Source organism: Lineus longissimus, chromosome 10, assembly GCF_910592395.1.
Source record: "Lineus longissimus chromosome 10, tnLinLong1.2, whole genome shotgun sequence".
In the NCBI taxonomy this organism is placed as follows: Eukaryota; Metazoa; Nemertea; class Pilidiophora; order Heteronemertea; family Lineidae; genus Lineus; species Lineus longissimus.
The window spans coordinates 18350899-18368106 of NC_088317.1; the positions used below are offsets into that span (position 1 = coordinate 18350899).

The 17208-nt window shown below is 39.7% G+C and overlaps 2 protein-coding genes across 23 annotated transcripts in view; one reads left to right on the forward strand and one right to left on the reverse strand.

The window, feature by feature from the left end:
• LOC135494436 (uncharacterized) overlaps positions 1 to 992 on the reverse strand; it is a 411711-nt gene extending 410719 nt beyond the window's left edge. For all 9 annotated transcript variants that reach the window (XM_064782395.1, XM_064782396.1, XM_064782399.1 and 6 more), the window contains exon 1: positions 647 to 992. In XM_064782395.1, the coding sequence (XP_064638465.1) occupies positions 647 to 832 (186 nt within the window). In that variant the 5' untranslated portion in view covers positions 833 to 992. The remainder of the gene's footprint in view (positions 1 to 646) is intronic.
• Positions 993 to 1282: 290 nt separating this feature from the next.
• LOC135494709 (uncharacterized) overlaps positions 1283 to 17208 on the forward strand; it is a 103713-nt gene continuing 87787 nt past the window's right edge. For all 14 annotated transcript variants that reach the window (XM_064782933.1, XM_064782938.1, XM_064782941.1 and 11 more), the window contains exons 1-2: positions 1283 to 1339; positions 3642 to 3786. In XM_064782933.1, the coding sequence (XP_064639003.1) occupies positions 1332 to 1339; positions 3642 to 3786 (153 nt within the window). In that variant the 5' untranslated portion in view covers positions 1283 to 1331. The remainder of the gene's footprint in view (positions 1340 to 3641; positions 3787 to 17208) is intronic.

A 17208-nucleotide genomic window follows, 5' to 3' on the forward strand; every position in this document is an offset into this window, starting at 1 on the left:
GCAGTGAATAGTTTCTTCCTTCTATCTGTGGGGTCCTTGATATTTCGAACTAAAATTAGGCCTAATCAGTTCCCAGACACACTTAACACTAGCCTGCACTGACTTCAGTGACCAATACTTGGTAGGAGTACGATAGACAATAGCCGGGGACCACTCTACAAATCCGCAACTGAATTAGGTGATCGGTAGTCCTAAGGTCTTTTGCCATCTAAGACACCACTAAAGATAAATTGTCACTAATTTTTGATTCACCATATGGCACGGGCACACCCAAAACAATATGTGACATTAATCACTTTTTAGGCACAAGACTGGATTTGAGAATAGACCATATGACAGTTTCCCAAAACGAAGAATAGAGCCAAGTGTCACATATTATGTCACCAGAAATAGCAAGTTAGCAAACCTAATAATTATTCCCAACAATCCCATCCAGTATAGGTTTCAAATGATATCATTGGGCACCATGCAAGCACTTAACAAAATCGTAAGGGGCACGCGCGGACTTGTCCAAAAGCGAGCCCACTTTGAACAGGCTACCGTAGAATAACAATTGGCCTGCCCCGATCAAATTTCTGGCACGTGCCAACTGAAAGCGGCACTGTTATAAAAACACAATAGAAAGTAATTTCTGATCGAAACTTACCATGATATTTTGCCGAATGTGGAATTCCGCGACGCGTCCATCCTTTGGCGTGAAGGAAAATTCTTCCTTTTTGGAGAATTGGATACAAGGGCCTCCCGAAAGTGAATTATCCATTTCTGTCCCAAGTATTAACTCCACGCAAAGAAACAGGGCGCAGTAGGCCCGAATTAGAACATATACTTCCATTATCAATACGCCCCTAACTCCATGAAACGCACTAGAAATCCGCTTGAATCAAAACGCATTTTGCCTACACTTCGAAAAGTATATCCATGCTATTCTCTTAAGTTAGGACCAAGAATTATCAACTTTTTCAGGAAAATGCTGAAAACACGTCAACACAGTTTGGACCTCACGAAGAGAACTGATAAGACTCTGCCATTTGTAAAATCCACTCCCTCCGTTCGGCTATTAAGGACCAACTTTTCATATACACCTTTCGAGATATATTCACAATACCGCATAAACTCAATACCTAACACAGCTATAGAAAAGTTTTCTGTACAATATCCAAGTCTTTATTGTGATATTTTAATCTTTTCTTTGGAGAAATGTGGCATAGTGCCGTTAATGTCTCACACTAATGTTGACGCGTCAGCGGGTGCAGCGCCGGCTGTTTGAAGAGCTGTCATTAACGCAGAGGACGATATATCGAGTGGTTGTTCGCCGTGGATAGCTAGGAAAAATGGCCAGGTACGTGCTGAATTTACCTTCTACCAATTATTATTTCATTGAAATCTCTTCATTATTGTCCAAAGATCATTTTGATACCATTCACTCCTTGTAAAACGCTGCTATTGCTTTGCAAACAGCGCGGAAATGTTGGTGAGATTTAACCAGAATTTACCAGTCGATAGCTGGCAGTGGCTTCAAAGCTACGGAAGCCGACTGGAGCCCATGTAACGGCGTGCATGCATCAGTCCTATCCACGGCTGATATCGATGAAAGGCGATGGTTACGGCAGTATGAGAGGATGGATGCATTTGGTAGCTGTGTATAGTTGATTTATAGTGGTTTCGCGATACCATGTAGCAGGCTGTGTAGTAGGCTGTTAGGTTAATGTGCCATCACTATGTCTGTATGATATGTGTGTCATAAGGAAATGTGCCACCTATCATGCTATGGTGTGTCTATTAGGTTGATGTAAGTGTCATCAGCAATGTCATTGGCTTGTTGCAATGTCTGAATGTATCTAAATCTATTAAAAAGACACAGAAATTATTCATCTATGCAGTACGTCCCTGAAATGATGCATGCTCACCATGCACCCTGTCATATTTTGTTTCCTTAATGAGATTGGGGGGGGGGGGGGGGTGCTTGAATCATCCAGCAGACATTGCCCCTGCCAATCACCTATTTAATTGGGTACAGTAGCTAATGTTGTCCCCATTATCGACTGATAATGAAACAAATCACTTGCCACTGTTTAATCGATATCAATAACCATCCATGGAATTAGATAGAAATTATTTTCAATCTAGTCATGCACAAAATGTCACAATTCATGAAATTACTCATTTCCAATGTCTGTGATTGCACAGAAAATAATCCAATTGGCCCTTGACCTGACAATCGATTTTCCTGGACTGGTCCTATGATTATATTTTTTGTCATAAATTTCTTCACCGTTGTATATATATAATTAAGTGTGTGGACACCACACCACCACCAGTTATACACGAATTACAGACCTTGAGATGTTACATTTTGATCCAGAAACTGACAATCATATCAGTGTAGGACGAAGGGGGGGGGGATGGGGGTGCCACAATAATTTGACAGTAAGAAATCCACCCAGTGATTGTTTCATCACTGGCATCCAAAGCCTGAAGACCTTAAGGGTTTAGTCGGGATCATCAACTCACTGAGTATTGTCTTATCAGTGCACTAGTCGATGAAATAAAAATCCTGGTCTCCTTTTTGCAGCAAGCTGATATTAATACAGTGGAACCCCGGTAACACGACCACTCATGGGACCTAGGTTGAAAGGTCGTGTTACCGAGGTGGTCGCGTTAGTGAAATTGAAAATCCGGGGACAAAATGCATGATTAGGTTTACCCGCCAAAATTGTTGAACTTTTTCATAAGTTCAAAATTCGGAAAAATTTCCAAAGTCAAAATTTTTTTGGGACTGATGATGTTTCTTCAATTTGAGCAGGGAAAAAAAGTAAAATAAATATTCGGACTTAAGAAATTTTTCATTAGTTCAAAAATTCTGAAAAAAATTTAAAGCCAGAATTTTGGGGAGGCTGATGATGTTTCTTTTTTTTTCAGCAGAAAGAAAAAGTGAAAAAAATATTTGGACTTAGACATTTTTTCAGCTTTCAGAGTTCAAAATTCGGAAAAATATTCAAAGTCAAAAAATTCAAAATTCAAAATTCAAAAAAATTTGTTAATCTTTCAGAGTTGAATTTTTTTCATAAGTTCAAAATTATACTTATCTTAATGTCATGGATACTATAAGGAACTCTTTCTCTTTGTCATGAGGATAATCTAATGGCTTTTCTATTGTCTGGTTCCCTTTATGAGTTAGTCCTTAGTGACACAGTATGTTTCGAAACATGAGATGCGATTTGTCTTTAAGAAAATGTCATGAAAAGAATTCTTTGATGTCCTAAGATGCCATTCTCTTAGTGGGTCATGTTGACAGGGTAACGCCTCAAGGGATGGAAATGGCTCCACCCTGGTCTTCTTTAAATCACCTGCTCACAAAAAAATAGGAGGATGAGAAGTTTCTTTGAAGAAACGGACATACCCATCCTGGAATTACAAATTGATGCAAGAAATACACTTTGGACCAACTGACATGTTAAGACTCCAAGTTTGACTATTGCGTGTGTTGATGTCGATAGTGTGTCGATAGTGTGTGTGTGGGGGGGGGGGGGGGGAGATTATCAGATCAAGAGTGTTTGCCTTGTGATCAATCATTAGCCAATCAAACTAAAGATAAAAATAACAGTATGAAATAATGATTATCTTCCCTCTCTGACTTCCAGATGTCTGGCCTTGATCCTGGCCACAATCTTGGCGACAGTTCAGGCGCGGCCGGATGATGAAATAGCAACCGAAGAATACGTCTTTAAGGAGCTTCCGCCAAATGTTGATGCCCCAGCACACCTTGTCATAAGGGACACATTTAAGGTAAGGGGCATTAGTTCAGTTAGCTCTGGAAGTGAGGGAAAGGATAAGCTGTACTTAGCTCATATCTCTATCTCGTGTTGTGTTATTGGTTTGCCTTTCTTCTAAGCTCCTCAGATATGCCAAATGGAAGGTTTGGCTGTTCTTGTCTCAAGCTAGGGAAGCAAGGTGGCACGTAGGCAGAGCATGGACTTGTGATTGGCAAGTCATCGGTTCAAGCTTGACCAGTGCCTCATGTTACTTTCAACTAGCTTGAAATGGCGAAGTGTGGCACAGTATGTACGCTCCTTGGTGTCTGGATGAAGGTCTCTGGAATCGGCTGGGGAATGAATGCAAAACGCTCTGACATTTTTGAGGCAGTACAGTTGTATAGTATAAAGTACTACCGGGTATATAAGATCTTCATTTCATTTGACTCCGGATTCATAGTAAATGTTGGATCGATTTCCTATAAAACTTTGTGCTTTTTAAAATCCATAGCCCATATTATTTCACCGCTGCTGCATGCTTTGGAGCAGGCTGTGCCCACTTTTATTGCATCTGCCATGGAGACTGTAGGCTACTGGGGATTCCCGCCACATTGGAAAAATAAAATCAATGTTGAAAAGAACACTACAGGCTCCAATGAATGTACATGCGAGAGTGTGTAGAGTCCGTATTGTGCACAGAACACAACTTGTTGGACGGTTGTCTAAATATCATGAGGTAGTATCAAATGTGATCAAGTGAAATTAACTGCACTTTTAGGTACTAGACTCAAATGATTGGACACCTGAATGGGCACCTTACATATTGTAGAAGGCGAAGAGGTAGATAAAGCACTTGTCTCTAGCACCATTAATCAGCAACCTGTCCTTTGGCATCTTGTCTTTAACTTCCATAAAGGCCTTCAGACTGTGCCGAGGACCATGAGCATTAGAGAGACCCTGCATTATGCAAACTTTGAGGTGATCCTAAATTTGATGATGGCTGCTACACCTACTGACTTCAGCATACCACTCTCTCCCTGACATTAAATTCCCCTGTTGTTTTTTACATCGCAATGAACTAATATGCTGTATCGAATTCCCCGTGGTAATTATGACGAAATGTACAATCATTAGAGTAATAATATTATTTGATGAATACACTAATGGATATCATTATCAGTGTTGGTGCGAGTATCCTCGTCTCGCTATTAACACCTTCAGTTTCAGGGCAGTAAAAAAAGGAAAGTTTTTTTATTATAGTGTCATCCCTTATGAAAGGCCAGCCAGCTTTGGCCTATGATACACTCTTGAATTCCAAACTCCTATCTCTAATGCCAGGCCGATGGCGAGAAAACTTGTCAAAGCTAACTTAGCAATGTTTTTCAGAGAACAAACTCCCACTTAGGATTTCAAGCTCTGATTAAAATGGCGGTATCTATGGTCAACCATTAACAACTATGTCGATAAACGAGTGAATTGTGGCATCCCAACTGAAATTACATCTATTTCTGACATCATCTGTTTTACGGAGAGTGTCAAGGGAGCTTCCACGAGTCCCTGGGCTAGCAAGAGATTCCCAGATTGAGTCCAACTGTGACTCTGACATGTCAAACAATGCTGTAATAGAAAGGGAATGGATGTGGAGTTTCTACTAATGTCCTTGCTCCACCACATTTCCTGTATATTCCATCACAAAACCAACCCATCAAAATACACTAAATACGCCAATGATTGCCCTTAATGAACATACAGCATAGCATGAACTGACACTCCAGGTTAGCTTTGTGAGTTTGTGGAACGCTAATGTACCTCATGAACGAATATATATATTCTGTCAATTAAGGCAAATTGTCCTAAAAAAGAGGTAATAGCTGACTAGATAATGGCTGACTTGTTATATCTGTCAGTACGTCAGGCTCACCCCATAGTCTATTCGTCCTATTGCTGGGGCGAAAAAATGATGATCAGCCACGATTACAGTTGTCATGCGGTTCAATTTGATGGAAGCAAAAACTATGAAAAGGGTGTCGATGGTTTCCCATTTAGTGCATGCCTGTTTGTGGTCAATAACTAGATTACTGGTCCAGCCTTCCCTCCAGTGACGCTACCTGATATTTAATCATCCTAACAATTGAATGACTCACTCAGTTCAGTTTGTGTGTGAAAGCAAAATGTTCGTCTCTTAATGATTGTGGTCATGGTAGGAAGACTCTCGCTTATGAGTCTGCTTCACCCTTCATAAGGATAGGGTGGGTGGGGGGGGGGGGGGGTTTTGGAAGAAGATTGATATTTATCAGATAAGCTAAAGTGAGTAAGGTGGTACTCTATGAATTTCAATGAGTTATGGCACCATCTCCCGAGCTGCCTTCTTCTGGTGGAATTGTGTCAAAACGTAATCCAACCTTCTAGACTCGTTACAGCATATCAGAAGACAAGAGTGGTCATTTTTGAGTCCGCTGGAACACCGGCAAACTAACTTGTGTCATGAACATACAGAATTATAGTCAGAACATTCAGAGACTCTGGCAAGGCAGGAGACTAACCAATATGGATGTCTTGAAATTGCAACAAGAATGGCCAGAAAGGACTTACCTTGACCTAATTCCATTTGCAGCCAATGTGCTTGAACATTCATCCAAACTTTCTTTCAGAGTATCTCTTTGAAGCCGAGAGAAATATGTTGGCAACCTCTACATTGGTTTGATCTGTTCTGGTACTATTTCCTGTATCCTCTGGTACCACACATTAGAAAACATTAACTAAGAAATATCTGACCAGGTGTTTTGACTAAAAGGATAGTCGTATTCGAGTTTGAAAAGTAGAATTTAACGGTTAAAAAGAATTTAAATCTTATGGAGCTGTTTCCATGTATTTTTGTTCAACGTTGATACCACAAAAGTCGCTTGACTACAGTACTTTGATTTAATGAACTGAAGTCGGAACCAAACTGTGTTTTGATTTGAGATTTCAACATCTCAGATTGGCAGAAGAGGCCTTTTCAAGACCTAACCTGATGTGTAGGTATGCTTGTTAAGTTCAGAAGGTTTCTTAAAAAACAGGTTGATGAATTGATAAGACACTAAGGGAATCCTTAACATGACATCATGACCACTGAACAACTCGGTATTGCCAATTCATTGTCCATCCAAATTGAACATGGCATCGTGCAAACATGCCCGTAATACCTAGCCTGAAGTCTTTCTTCTTCTAAATGTTCGATTTTCTTTCATGGCTATACTACAGAACCAGGCCTATTATATTAAGCCAGGCTGTCATCTCGTTTCTCCCTCGACCTTCAGAGCTTTGTCTCAATCGATAAACTTTTCAACCATGTGGCCGATATCTGGGTGTCTCAGAGTAAGCAGTTCTTGAGAAGATTCTGGTGTATTCAATGCACGTTCCGGATCGACTTGGCCATCCTCTTGAGTTGAGTTTTCAGGCAAAGTACCTTTTAAAAAAGTTGGTTAAACTTTAAAGAATCTTCATCCGTGAATGCCAAGAACCACAACATTTCCAGCCAATTACACGCATAGTAGGTCTTACCTAAGCACACCTTTGGTAGAATTTGTAAAGTCACACCTGGCCTTCCAGGTGTTGATTAAGTAGTAACCTCAAGAAGGAGTTAATGATGTTGTATCTGTGTCGATTTCAACTTTGAGAATTCGATATGAAATTTCCTCATTCCAATCCTTCAGGTAGCATTCGTTCCAAGACAATCATGCTAGGACTTAGTGTACATTTCCTCATGATAGTGTGGGTAACTGTACAAGAATGAGTGTTCAACTTGTCCTGAAATGCTGACGTCGTTCACACCTTCGTTGCCCAGTCGGACATGAGCAAAGTAGCACCAAGGTCATTTGTACCACATTTTTATATCAATTTGTTGTTATTTTTTTAATCCTTTTAATTGACCGTTTGAAATATTCGTTTCATGTTAAATTATATATCCTTCAAAATCATTATGTAAGAATCTTACCACAACCGATAATCTTTGCATTCAGTTTTGAAAGGGTTAATCGCCGTCACTTTCAAAGTTCCTTCACTCGTAATTTACTTCTCACTTTCAATTTCACAAATTGCACAAGTGCTAACCTTCAACCTCCATGAATGAGTGTTGTTTGGCTTCTGCGTTGACATTTCAAACCACTCGTCAATGTGTTTAAACAATTAATCAGAACGAGTGAAAAACTGTCACTATGGTTTCTAATTAAACTAAAGTCAGGCTGATGAACCGCTGCAATGTTGACTCGAATGATTGTGCATCATTCTGTGCTAAGGAATAGTAAATAGTGGCATGAAATTGAACTTCAAAGCCAGTTTCTCCTACTGTATCTATCGATGAGTTCGAAAGTTGCAAAAGTAAAATCTTACGTTTTGTCCTGAAAAAGTAATGCTTAGTTTTCAGTGTAGCTTTCAATCTAGCGTGGCACAATGGCTCCAGTGCGCCACATGGCACAACAGTAGTGTCTAGAATGATATTCAAACAGCCATTACTGTCCAGCCTTGAAACCATTCATAAAAGAAACGTGTGGCAAGGTATGTAGACTGTTCCCTGGACCAACAGTTCTATTAACAATGGATGCTCAAATTACGGGTACTGAGCTGCAGTAGTAATAATGATAAAAAAATGAAAGGGTTGTTTTTTACATGGATGCCAAAAGTGCTTTTCACTAAACTGGAAAGCAAGATAGAGCAGATTTGTTTTGGTTCTGGTACTTGTCAACCTACGATTGAAATAGATAGTCATGTGCACTTCATAGGATGGCAAGTATAAAATGGTGTGGTCTTGGCATCGTGTCAGACAGGAGCCTTGGGCATCTTCCAATACATATATCAGGTTGTTGCCATCTCTCATCTCTGATATGAAGATATGCACCGACCAGAGAGTTTAACCCACGACCTCAGATGTTACAGGGCGAATGTTAAGTTAGAATATTGGTACTGACTTAATAGTTCGAGCTGGTACTGTCGTATGATGCCGATATAACAGCAGCCAATGCTTTCGGCTTTACATTCATAAGAATCAAAGCTCAGTGTAAATCAGATGCTGAAACCTGAAACACTCCATGTTGTGATCATAACTTTTCTTATGGGCAACAAAGGCCGTGGGTGCGATCGAATGATGTTTCAGATTTTTGTATTTCTGGTTAATAAGTCATTACGTTTCATTCAACCTGCAAATTAACCAGTAATTGATTGGAAAGCATTGGTTGTGCACTCGAAGATAACTCGTCAGCTTTCTCAAGGTTGGCAGACCTTCTCCGTGTCGGCAGAATTTCTCAAGGTTGGGGGGATTTGTCCAAGGTCGTCGGATCTTCTCAAGGTCAGCATCTCCTCTCAAGTTCGGCGTAGGACGTGGTAGTACTGTCACTAGTTAAATTTGTTATTTTTCTGTCATGCAAATATTCGTCAAAAGTCCTTTTTGTGGGCTGTGAAAATGAGATTACTAACTTATGAGAACTTACTCCCACCTTTGGTATTTACCAAGGCATTCAACATTCAAATCTACCCGTTTAAGTGTTTCATGACCGATTCCTTTAATGTAAGGTCAGTGTCGTAATACTCATTTGTGCTAGAAAACTGCTCATTCGGCCAGCCATTAACCGAATAGCTGGATTACTTGAAGAGAAAGTCTTGTTTCCTCAGAATGCCGGCCTTCTAAATGACATCCACTCTAGTCATTCTGAAAGCACCACTTCATCATCGCGGCATTTCCTAGATTGTGCAAAAATTTAAGACCATGTTTTAGAATCGATCCTTTGGAGAGCCAGGGATATCTTGATGTAACAAAACAAAAACGCATCAACTAATTGAGTGAAAATTAAGGGATTTTCTTTTATAAAAAGCTTTATTTTGTCTTAAAACTGGCTTGGGCCTTTTGTTAGATTGGATGATTAATTTCTTGTAGGCTAGAAGCTATTTGGTAATGCTGCCAAATTCTCTCAAGTAGTGAAGGCTCCATGTATAATGCACAACTAGCACGACTGTTTGACTGGAAAAATCTCACTCGAGCCTCATTGACTATTTAACACTTTCACTGCCTGCCAAGATCGGTCGGTTTTCTGGGGAAAAATATATCCAAGCTGCTTATGAGTTAGGAACTGAAGCAATTGCAAGAGATATTGTACTGGTAGTCCTGACTGCAGGGTTGAAATTTTGGATTTTCTGCACGCCTTCATCAAGCTCTGAGAAGCTTTCTCATTCATACAATGGCATCGAACGATGTGTTCCTACAATTGTCAGTCACATACCCTCGTTAAGGATTCATAAGAGGGTATAGACTTAATTACAAGGGTTCGTAGTTAGAGGGATGAACCATTCCCTCTTTGATCTGATATGCATGATCATATTCTGGTAAGATTGCTGTTCGCTCTTGCTCTAACTTTGCCATCAGACACATTGTAATTAGACATGACTGTTATAACAATGGCAAGTGAAGGAACTCTCTGATTTAAGTCAACTTAAGCCTCGAGTGATTTAAATAGTGTTGGTCATCTCCCCAAACACCACCTGGCTGGAGCTGCCACTGCACTCCAATCTAAGGATGTTTCATCAGTTTTGGTCGTATTTGAACTTCATCCTTGCTTAATTTATGAGACAACCATGAACCAATACCTCCAGTTCGGTATCCATCCATCCCTCAAACTAAACTAGATGTTATCCATTTTGTCCAGGGCAAGCCAGCTGGAATGCCTTCATGATTTTAGGCAAGTTGGGAAACTGACTCCAATGCTGCAAAGATATATATAATGACTCCTCCAAGCTCACTTTTTGTCGTCCATGTATTCACCTAGAAGTAAAAATAGAAAGTTTTATTTGCTGAATAATTTGGGCAGTTTTCTTTAAATCGAGAGAATGCCTCTATTTAAGCTGGATTTTTGCGACGCCTAAAGAAATACACTTGAGTTGGTATCAGATCTTCGGGCATGTAGGAAATTTAACTGCTTGATTAAAACTTCAAAGTGATTCCCCCGACATTGTTAAATTTGTCGTTTTTTCACCAAGGCAATTCTGTTTCCATTAGCGCTTGTGTTGTGTTGCGTCGCCTTTGAATGAAATTTGAAACTTTTAGGCAGCATTTTATCCCTCTCAAGGGCATGGGGAGAATTTAAAAACAGATTGATGGAACGATGAAATGGATTGCTATAAAAAGCTGTCCTGCTCACAATGAAATTAACGAAGTTGGAATTATGCAGAAAAATGCTTTGCATGCCTCAATGAAATTATCAAAGTTAAAATTATCGAACGATTTCGGCAAAAAGTACAGCATTTAAGTGTAAGTTTCTATCACAGCTCAAATGAGTCCAAAAAACAATTTTAAAAATATTCTACACTTAGTTGAAAAGTTAAAATTGTGGCTTTGAAACCGATTGTAAAAATGTGCATGACTACAGAATATAATGATGTAGAAGCAAGTATTTTTTCCTGGTGTGCTTTGCTGCATATGCATTAGCAGACTTTCAGGTCTGTTACGAGGCTGACTTTTGGTGCAATCTTAATTGTAATTATTTTCTGCGTTACAGCTTTTGTAATCATGCAAGTTTCATTATCTAGGCTGTATTCATATGTTGCAAAACCCCGATCTGCGTCGAAGTTTTTGAATAGATTTCGTAGAAATGAACGTATTGATCACCAGGACAGGTGACAGATGGGAGGAGATGATATCTATGGCATTGATGGCAGACAACAACAACAGACGCCAGTTGGGGTTGACCCAGGACTGTGCGGGGCTTTTGTTCCGAGATCCAGTCATCTCAGTGCGGGAGCCCCTGTTCGTGACTCAGAAGCATTTATTGGCCTAAACTTGGCCTGCCACACCTACATGTACATTCTACATGTAGTGTCCAAGTCAATGTGCCTGACTGCTGACAAGGACAATTGACAAGGTACAAAAGTATGGAATTGACATATGGCAGTGCTTTTATTCAGGGGAGAGCAGGCAATCCTGCAACTGTCACAAAAGCGCTTCTGGCCTGTCTTTACTAGCCCCACCTAAGGTCCAAGTCCAAGACACCTGACTGCAAGCAACAGCAACGACTTGACCGATGATTGTGCTCTGCTGGCTGTGTACACAGGCAAAAGTCTCCATGCATGGATCTATGATGATTATCACCTGGTAGAAACGACCACGGGTTCAATCCATGGATCAATGATGGGGATTCTCCATCATCTACCCATGGATGCAATGTGATGATTAATCGCCGTCACAGATAGGCACTTTTGCCTGATATGCAGTCAGCGCAAAGATCTCATCCTAACTAGAAACAGGGTAGCTTTCCCTCACTGGCCAAAAAAATTCGCAGGATGGTGTCGCAAGAGAGGCCAGAGGTGACCGGGACTTTTCAAGCATTTATTGTAACCATTACTCCACTCATCAGTTTTGCTTAGCGGTAAAGTGACTCAGAGACCCTCTAATCTACCACCTTTTTTATGGCTGGCAATTTCAAGCTGTGTACACAGCATTTGTTCAAGCATTAGCAGGCAATGCTATTATTGCACGAACCTCAAAGCAAACACCATCCTGTAAAAATCAATTACATTCAATACTTAATTGCATACAGGCAATGGCAATTATATTTAAATTTTTCATTGAATATATACCCCTGGGATACTTGAAGCTTCCTGATGAATAGCTAAGCCAATAATGAAATATCAAAATATTGTTCTTGGCGAATGGATTTAAAGCGATGGTAGCCTTGACTTTGTTGCAGAAAAGGTTAAAATAGCCAGTCCCTTCATACACATGGTCATCAAATTGATTAAAAAGTGAAAAACTTTTATGGATTAACCCTCTGTTATTGAGTAAATTTGCAACATACATAGTATAACTAATAGAAATGGAATGCTTTTGTGCACTTTGCGGATTTTTAAAATGATGTCAGGATTGCTACCGTAACCAGGTTAACTGCCACCTCATTCGATCTCGCAAATGGAAATAATGACATTATAAAAAAAATATATAATAATTGACAAGTTTAAGGTGCCATGCACTTAGTGCAGTGATGATTTAACTTAAAAGCATCCAACTGAAATTCATCAGATTCAGGACAAAAATGGGTGAATAACGAGGTTTCCGATCTTGTGCCTGTTGAAAGTGGTAATTGATACTTTAGTTCTGAAGTTTTAAAAGCATTTTAAGCTGACGTTTGTTGTGTGGGATCTCGATTTGGCGAACTTCATTGCCCTGGAACAAACTTGCCACCTTGTCATGAACACATGTGGCTTTCCAAATAGGTAATTTTCGGCTGGAAAAAGACACCCACATCAAATACTCAAATCTTTCAACAGGGCACTTGTTTTTGTTGTGAGTTCAGTTTAACATATTTAACACCTCTGTACTTGCATTAATTATGTCAATGTCGGCTCTCTGAGTACTTTTGTTCCCTTGATCTCTAGTTCGGGTACTGGCAGGTCCAATTAAATACCAAGGAGAACAAAGAGCGCACAGCCTTCCTCACCCAGAGTGGCCTATTTCATTTTAATGTGCAACCATTTGGTTTATCCAACACACGGAAGTCCTTCAGAATTCATTTTGAAATGGTTCATTATAGAATTGTCAATGGTGCTTACCCCATCTTTACTCGGAAATTATCAGTCAGTTTAGTTTATGTATGGGACTATATAGATGGTAGCCACTGTCTGAATTTTTTGTTGCTTGGCAACCAGAGCTTGTCCACATAGGTTTTTGCATTGCCTCTTGTTCTTTTAGTGGTTATATTACAGAACTGAAATTAACAAGTCGTTGCTGTAAAGTATGGATAAGGCAGCCCAAACCTATTTTCATGATGAAGCATCAGTGGCTATGTCAATGGAATGCGCAAGTTCCTTCGAACAACTGGACAATGATCTTGATTTTGAGGGATTTTCCCCTTTAGTAGTAACCTTGAATAACAAAATAACAGTCATTTCCATTTAGATATCGTTCTTATCCTATTGCTCAACTCATGATGAAATTGACCACTTCCTTTTGTGATCTCGATAAGTAAGTTATCGAGGTTTGTCCGAGGGTCACAAGATGTTGTAGCAAATGAATGGCCCATGTCATTACGGTGTCTTCTCCAATCACCGTCAATAATTGATGGCTTTTTCATTCACGAGTTATCAAACGCCTCAACGCTCACAAACAGTGTTGGTGGGTTTCATCGTAATAAATTACTGATAATATTAATCTCGGAATGACTAACACCAGCGATGGTAGGACTAATGCGTTTCCTAATCACATTGCTCGGTCTTGTCTAAGTGGGTAATTTTCATTTCATAACTGGTTAGTTTTCTCGCCTGATGGAGAGCGCCCTGAACCAAAATGGGGCCAATTGCTTCAAGGCAGAGTCCATTACTCATGGTCAGTGCATTCATTCTTTGGATTACCATTTCTTCTATCTCCATTAGGTATACTCATATTTTGATTTGGAAAATGTTGCTAGTCACAACTTACGGGCTGCGCAAATGAGCAACTTTTATCACTGCAACCAGCCTTATAATCCGTGTGATGTTCGGCAAAAGGATATCTTGTTTACTGATAAATCTGATCATCGCTGGGTTTGATATACTTGTTGCAGGCGCCTGTTATGAAAAAAACCAGTGATCCTTTTGCAAATTCTTGAAACCAAAGCATGTGTTTGATAACCTGAAACCGTAGTAAATATTTAATTATTTTTTTGTCTATTTGTGAACAGAGTTGATAAAGAACAGAGTAGGGTTTAAAGATGAATAAAACAATAGGTTTTAGTATCAAAGGGTTTGAGTCACAAAGAGAATTGTACATTTTCTACCTTAGACCTGTTTGATATATCTTATCTTAGTGTGTAGCCATCGCAAATCATTCCTGGAAATTGTATATTGTGTCAGTGATGAGGTGTCAATGAGTACAGTTTCTGTTTCAAAGGTGGTATACTTGTCGTTTAAGGTTAGCTGTAAGCTGATGCATTTCCATTTAGCTGGTGAGAAAAAGGTTAGCTGACGCTTGCTTTTTCCAAGTAGTGATATTAACTATAGATTGCTAACAGGTTTTACAAGTACCGTTAGCCTGTCGGTGATCCTTTTCCATTTTAGCCAGTGTTTGATATACCTGGCAGCAAAAATCATGCTCATATATTTTTGCCGGCAGTTATGTGCTTTACTGCCACCTTAGGGGATGTATCTGCATCACCAATATTTGATTTCTGTATTTGCCAATACCCGTTGGGTAAATCCATTTGGTGTTTCTATGCCTGAAGCAAGTGCTGTTACCCTGATGTGTGGTTTCGGACTACTTTAGTAGGCATCAACATTCCTGCAGAAACGTTTTCATTTCCTTCACTTAAAAACTCATTTGTGAAATCTGCACAAAGACTGAGTGGTGATAGCAGTGCACAAATAAAAAAAAATCGACTTTTAATTGAAAAAAAGTTCTCTATGTCTTATGATCTGATTTCAATGCAGCAGTTGACCATCACACTCTTGCTGCTTTCACAGGCTCTGTGGCGAGTTTTACTATAGATATGGCCTGATAAGCATTGATGCGACTGAGTAGATTGGAAGGGGGATCTGTCCGGCCAAATCGGCCAAATGTACTTACTGCAGGGAGGGGGATTATGTCTGGTCTGTCTGGTCATAACAACGACCCAAAGGTCAGCCCATACCATAATTGGACCAAAATATAAAAGGCGACCAATCTCTGTCAGATTACATCCAAGATTTGCCGTCATTTATCGGGATAAGACACTTATGATAATCACACTATGGAATATCATTCAATAACGCCGCAGACAATTACGCTAGGTGTCATAGTGACAAATTGATATTTAGTCGGTTGTGGTTTCAATTTTGGAAAAATGAAACTTCCAAGGGATTACACGACGTGTCAAAATGACGAATGCCGATTTAATTGTAGTTGTGGAAAAAACTTCAAAGTGTCATTGTAGGTCATCCCAGCTGCCTGGTAGGATGGTAGATTAATATTGATAGGAATTGGGTATAGTTCAATAGTTTCAATTGAAGAATAATTTTATTTTTCTGTGTGATTCATACTGAATTGTAAATGAAATCGATGTGGAACAATTTGCATGAAAGAAATTGTTTTCCTTTGATCTTTGATTTGAGTATGCCTTGTCAGTTCGTCGATGTTTTGTCAGAATCAACTTTTGTCAATTTTTAGAGATGAAAACATTTGAAATTTCAGTTACCAGTACTTCTCTGGTATACCTGGTGGTTGCAGAAGCTTCGGAAATATCAACATGTCAAATATTATTGCTGTCAGCACACGTCTGTCACAGTCCTCTCATGTGTTGATATGTCCACAGATCGTATTTCCCTCAATGGTGTTGTGATCCTTCAGTGGTCCTCAGCTTGAGGCTATCAGATGGTTGAATGGGTAGCTCATGGTTCGCTGAGCCCACCTGCAAGTGAGATACTTTGCTTTGCGCGTACTTTGAGCAATTGTAGTAGCTGAGAGAGGAAGGATATCGGTGTCCTGAACGACAATGAGTAGCTGTTGCCCAGGTGATTAAACTCGTAAAGGTTTTACTAACTAACATCGAAACTTATCGAACTAATGTGAGAGTCACGCGGCCTCGCTCTTGTTGTAGCTGAGATGAATTTCTTTCTGGTAAATAGACCGTTACATCTTTGATTATCATCACCTCACCCGTATTCAAAAACCACATGGCAGATTACATCCTCAGCATATCACCACACCCTCCTCAAAGGAAGCCAATTCAACTTTCTTGAAATTATCCAAGTTCCACATAACAACCAGTATTCTAGTACATGAATTGGGCTCAGGTGTTAACTTTCCACCGACTTCTTTCCTCAGAGTCAGCGCACATTTTCCACTTGAAATCTTAGCATCCTTCAAAAGAAACGTGATGCTTTACCTTTCTGCCCTGATTTTTCACATTTTATCCCATTTTGCTATTTTGAATGATATGGTGAACGCTATTGTTTTACGCTGTTAACGCAGTCACTGTTAGAAGTCCTTTGAGCAGACTTCTGTTGTTCACTAGCAGAAACCGAAGGACGGATTTCCCAGTCCCAATGGTTAATGATTTAATCCTGCATGTGGAATTCCTGCCTATTTGAAATGTCACCATGAATCCATTGTGCAGAAATCCTAGCATCTTTCAAAGGAAGAACCTAGAGGATAGACTTCGTAGTCCGAAAGATTTCAAACTTACAGGTAGAGTTCTTGCTTTATCATTATTGCATTCTTTCATGTGTAATACTATCTACTGATATCAACATGCAGATGGTACTGGGATCAATGATACCAATCACAATCGAATCACAATCAAAAAGCCCAACCAGAAATGTTGCCAACACAAACATCTTTGATGAAGACAACTGCAAGCTTCCTCTATATCGTCCACTCTCATGTATTTCAATCACTAGCTAGTGTCTTGAACACCATGATTGTCTTCCATCCCAGTCCACACTTATTAGCCCAGAGGCGAGCTGGTCCACAGCCAATTTTCACAAC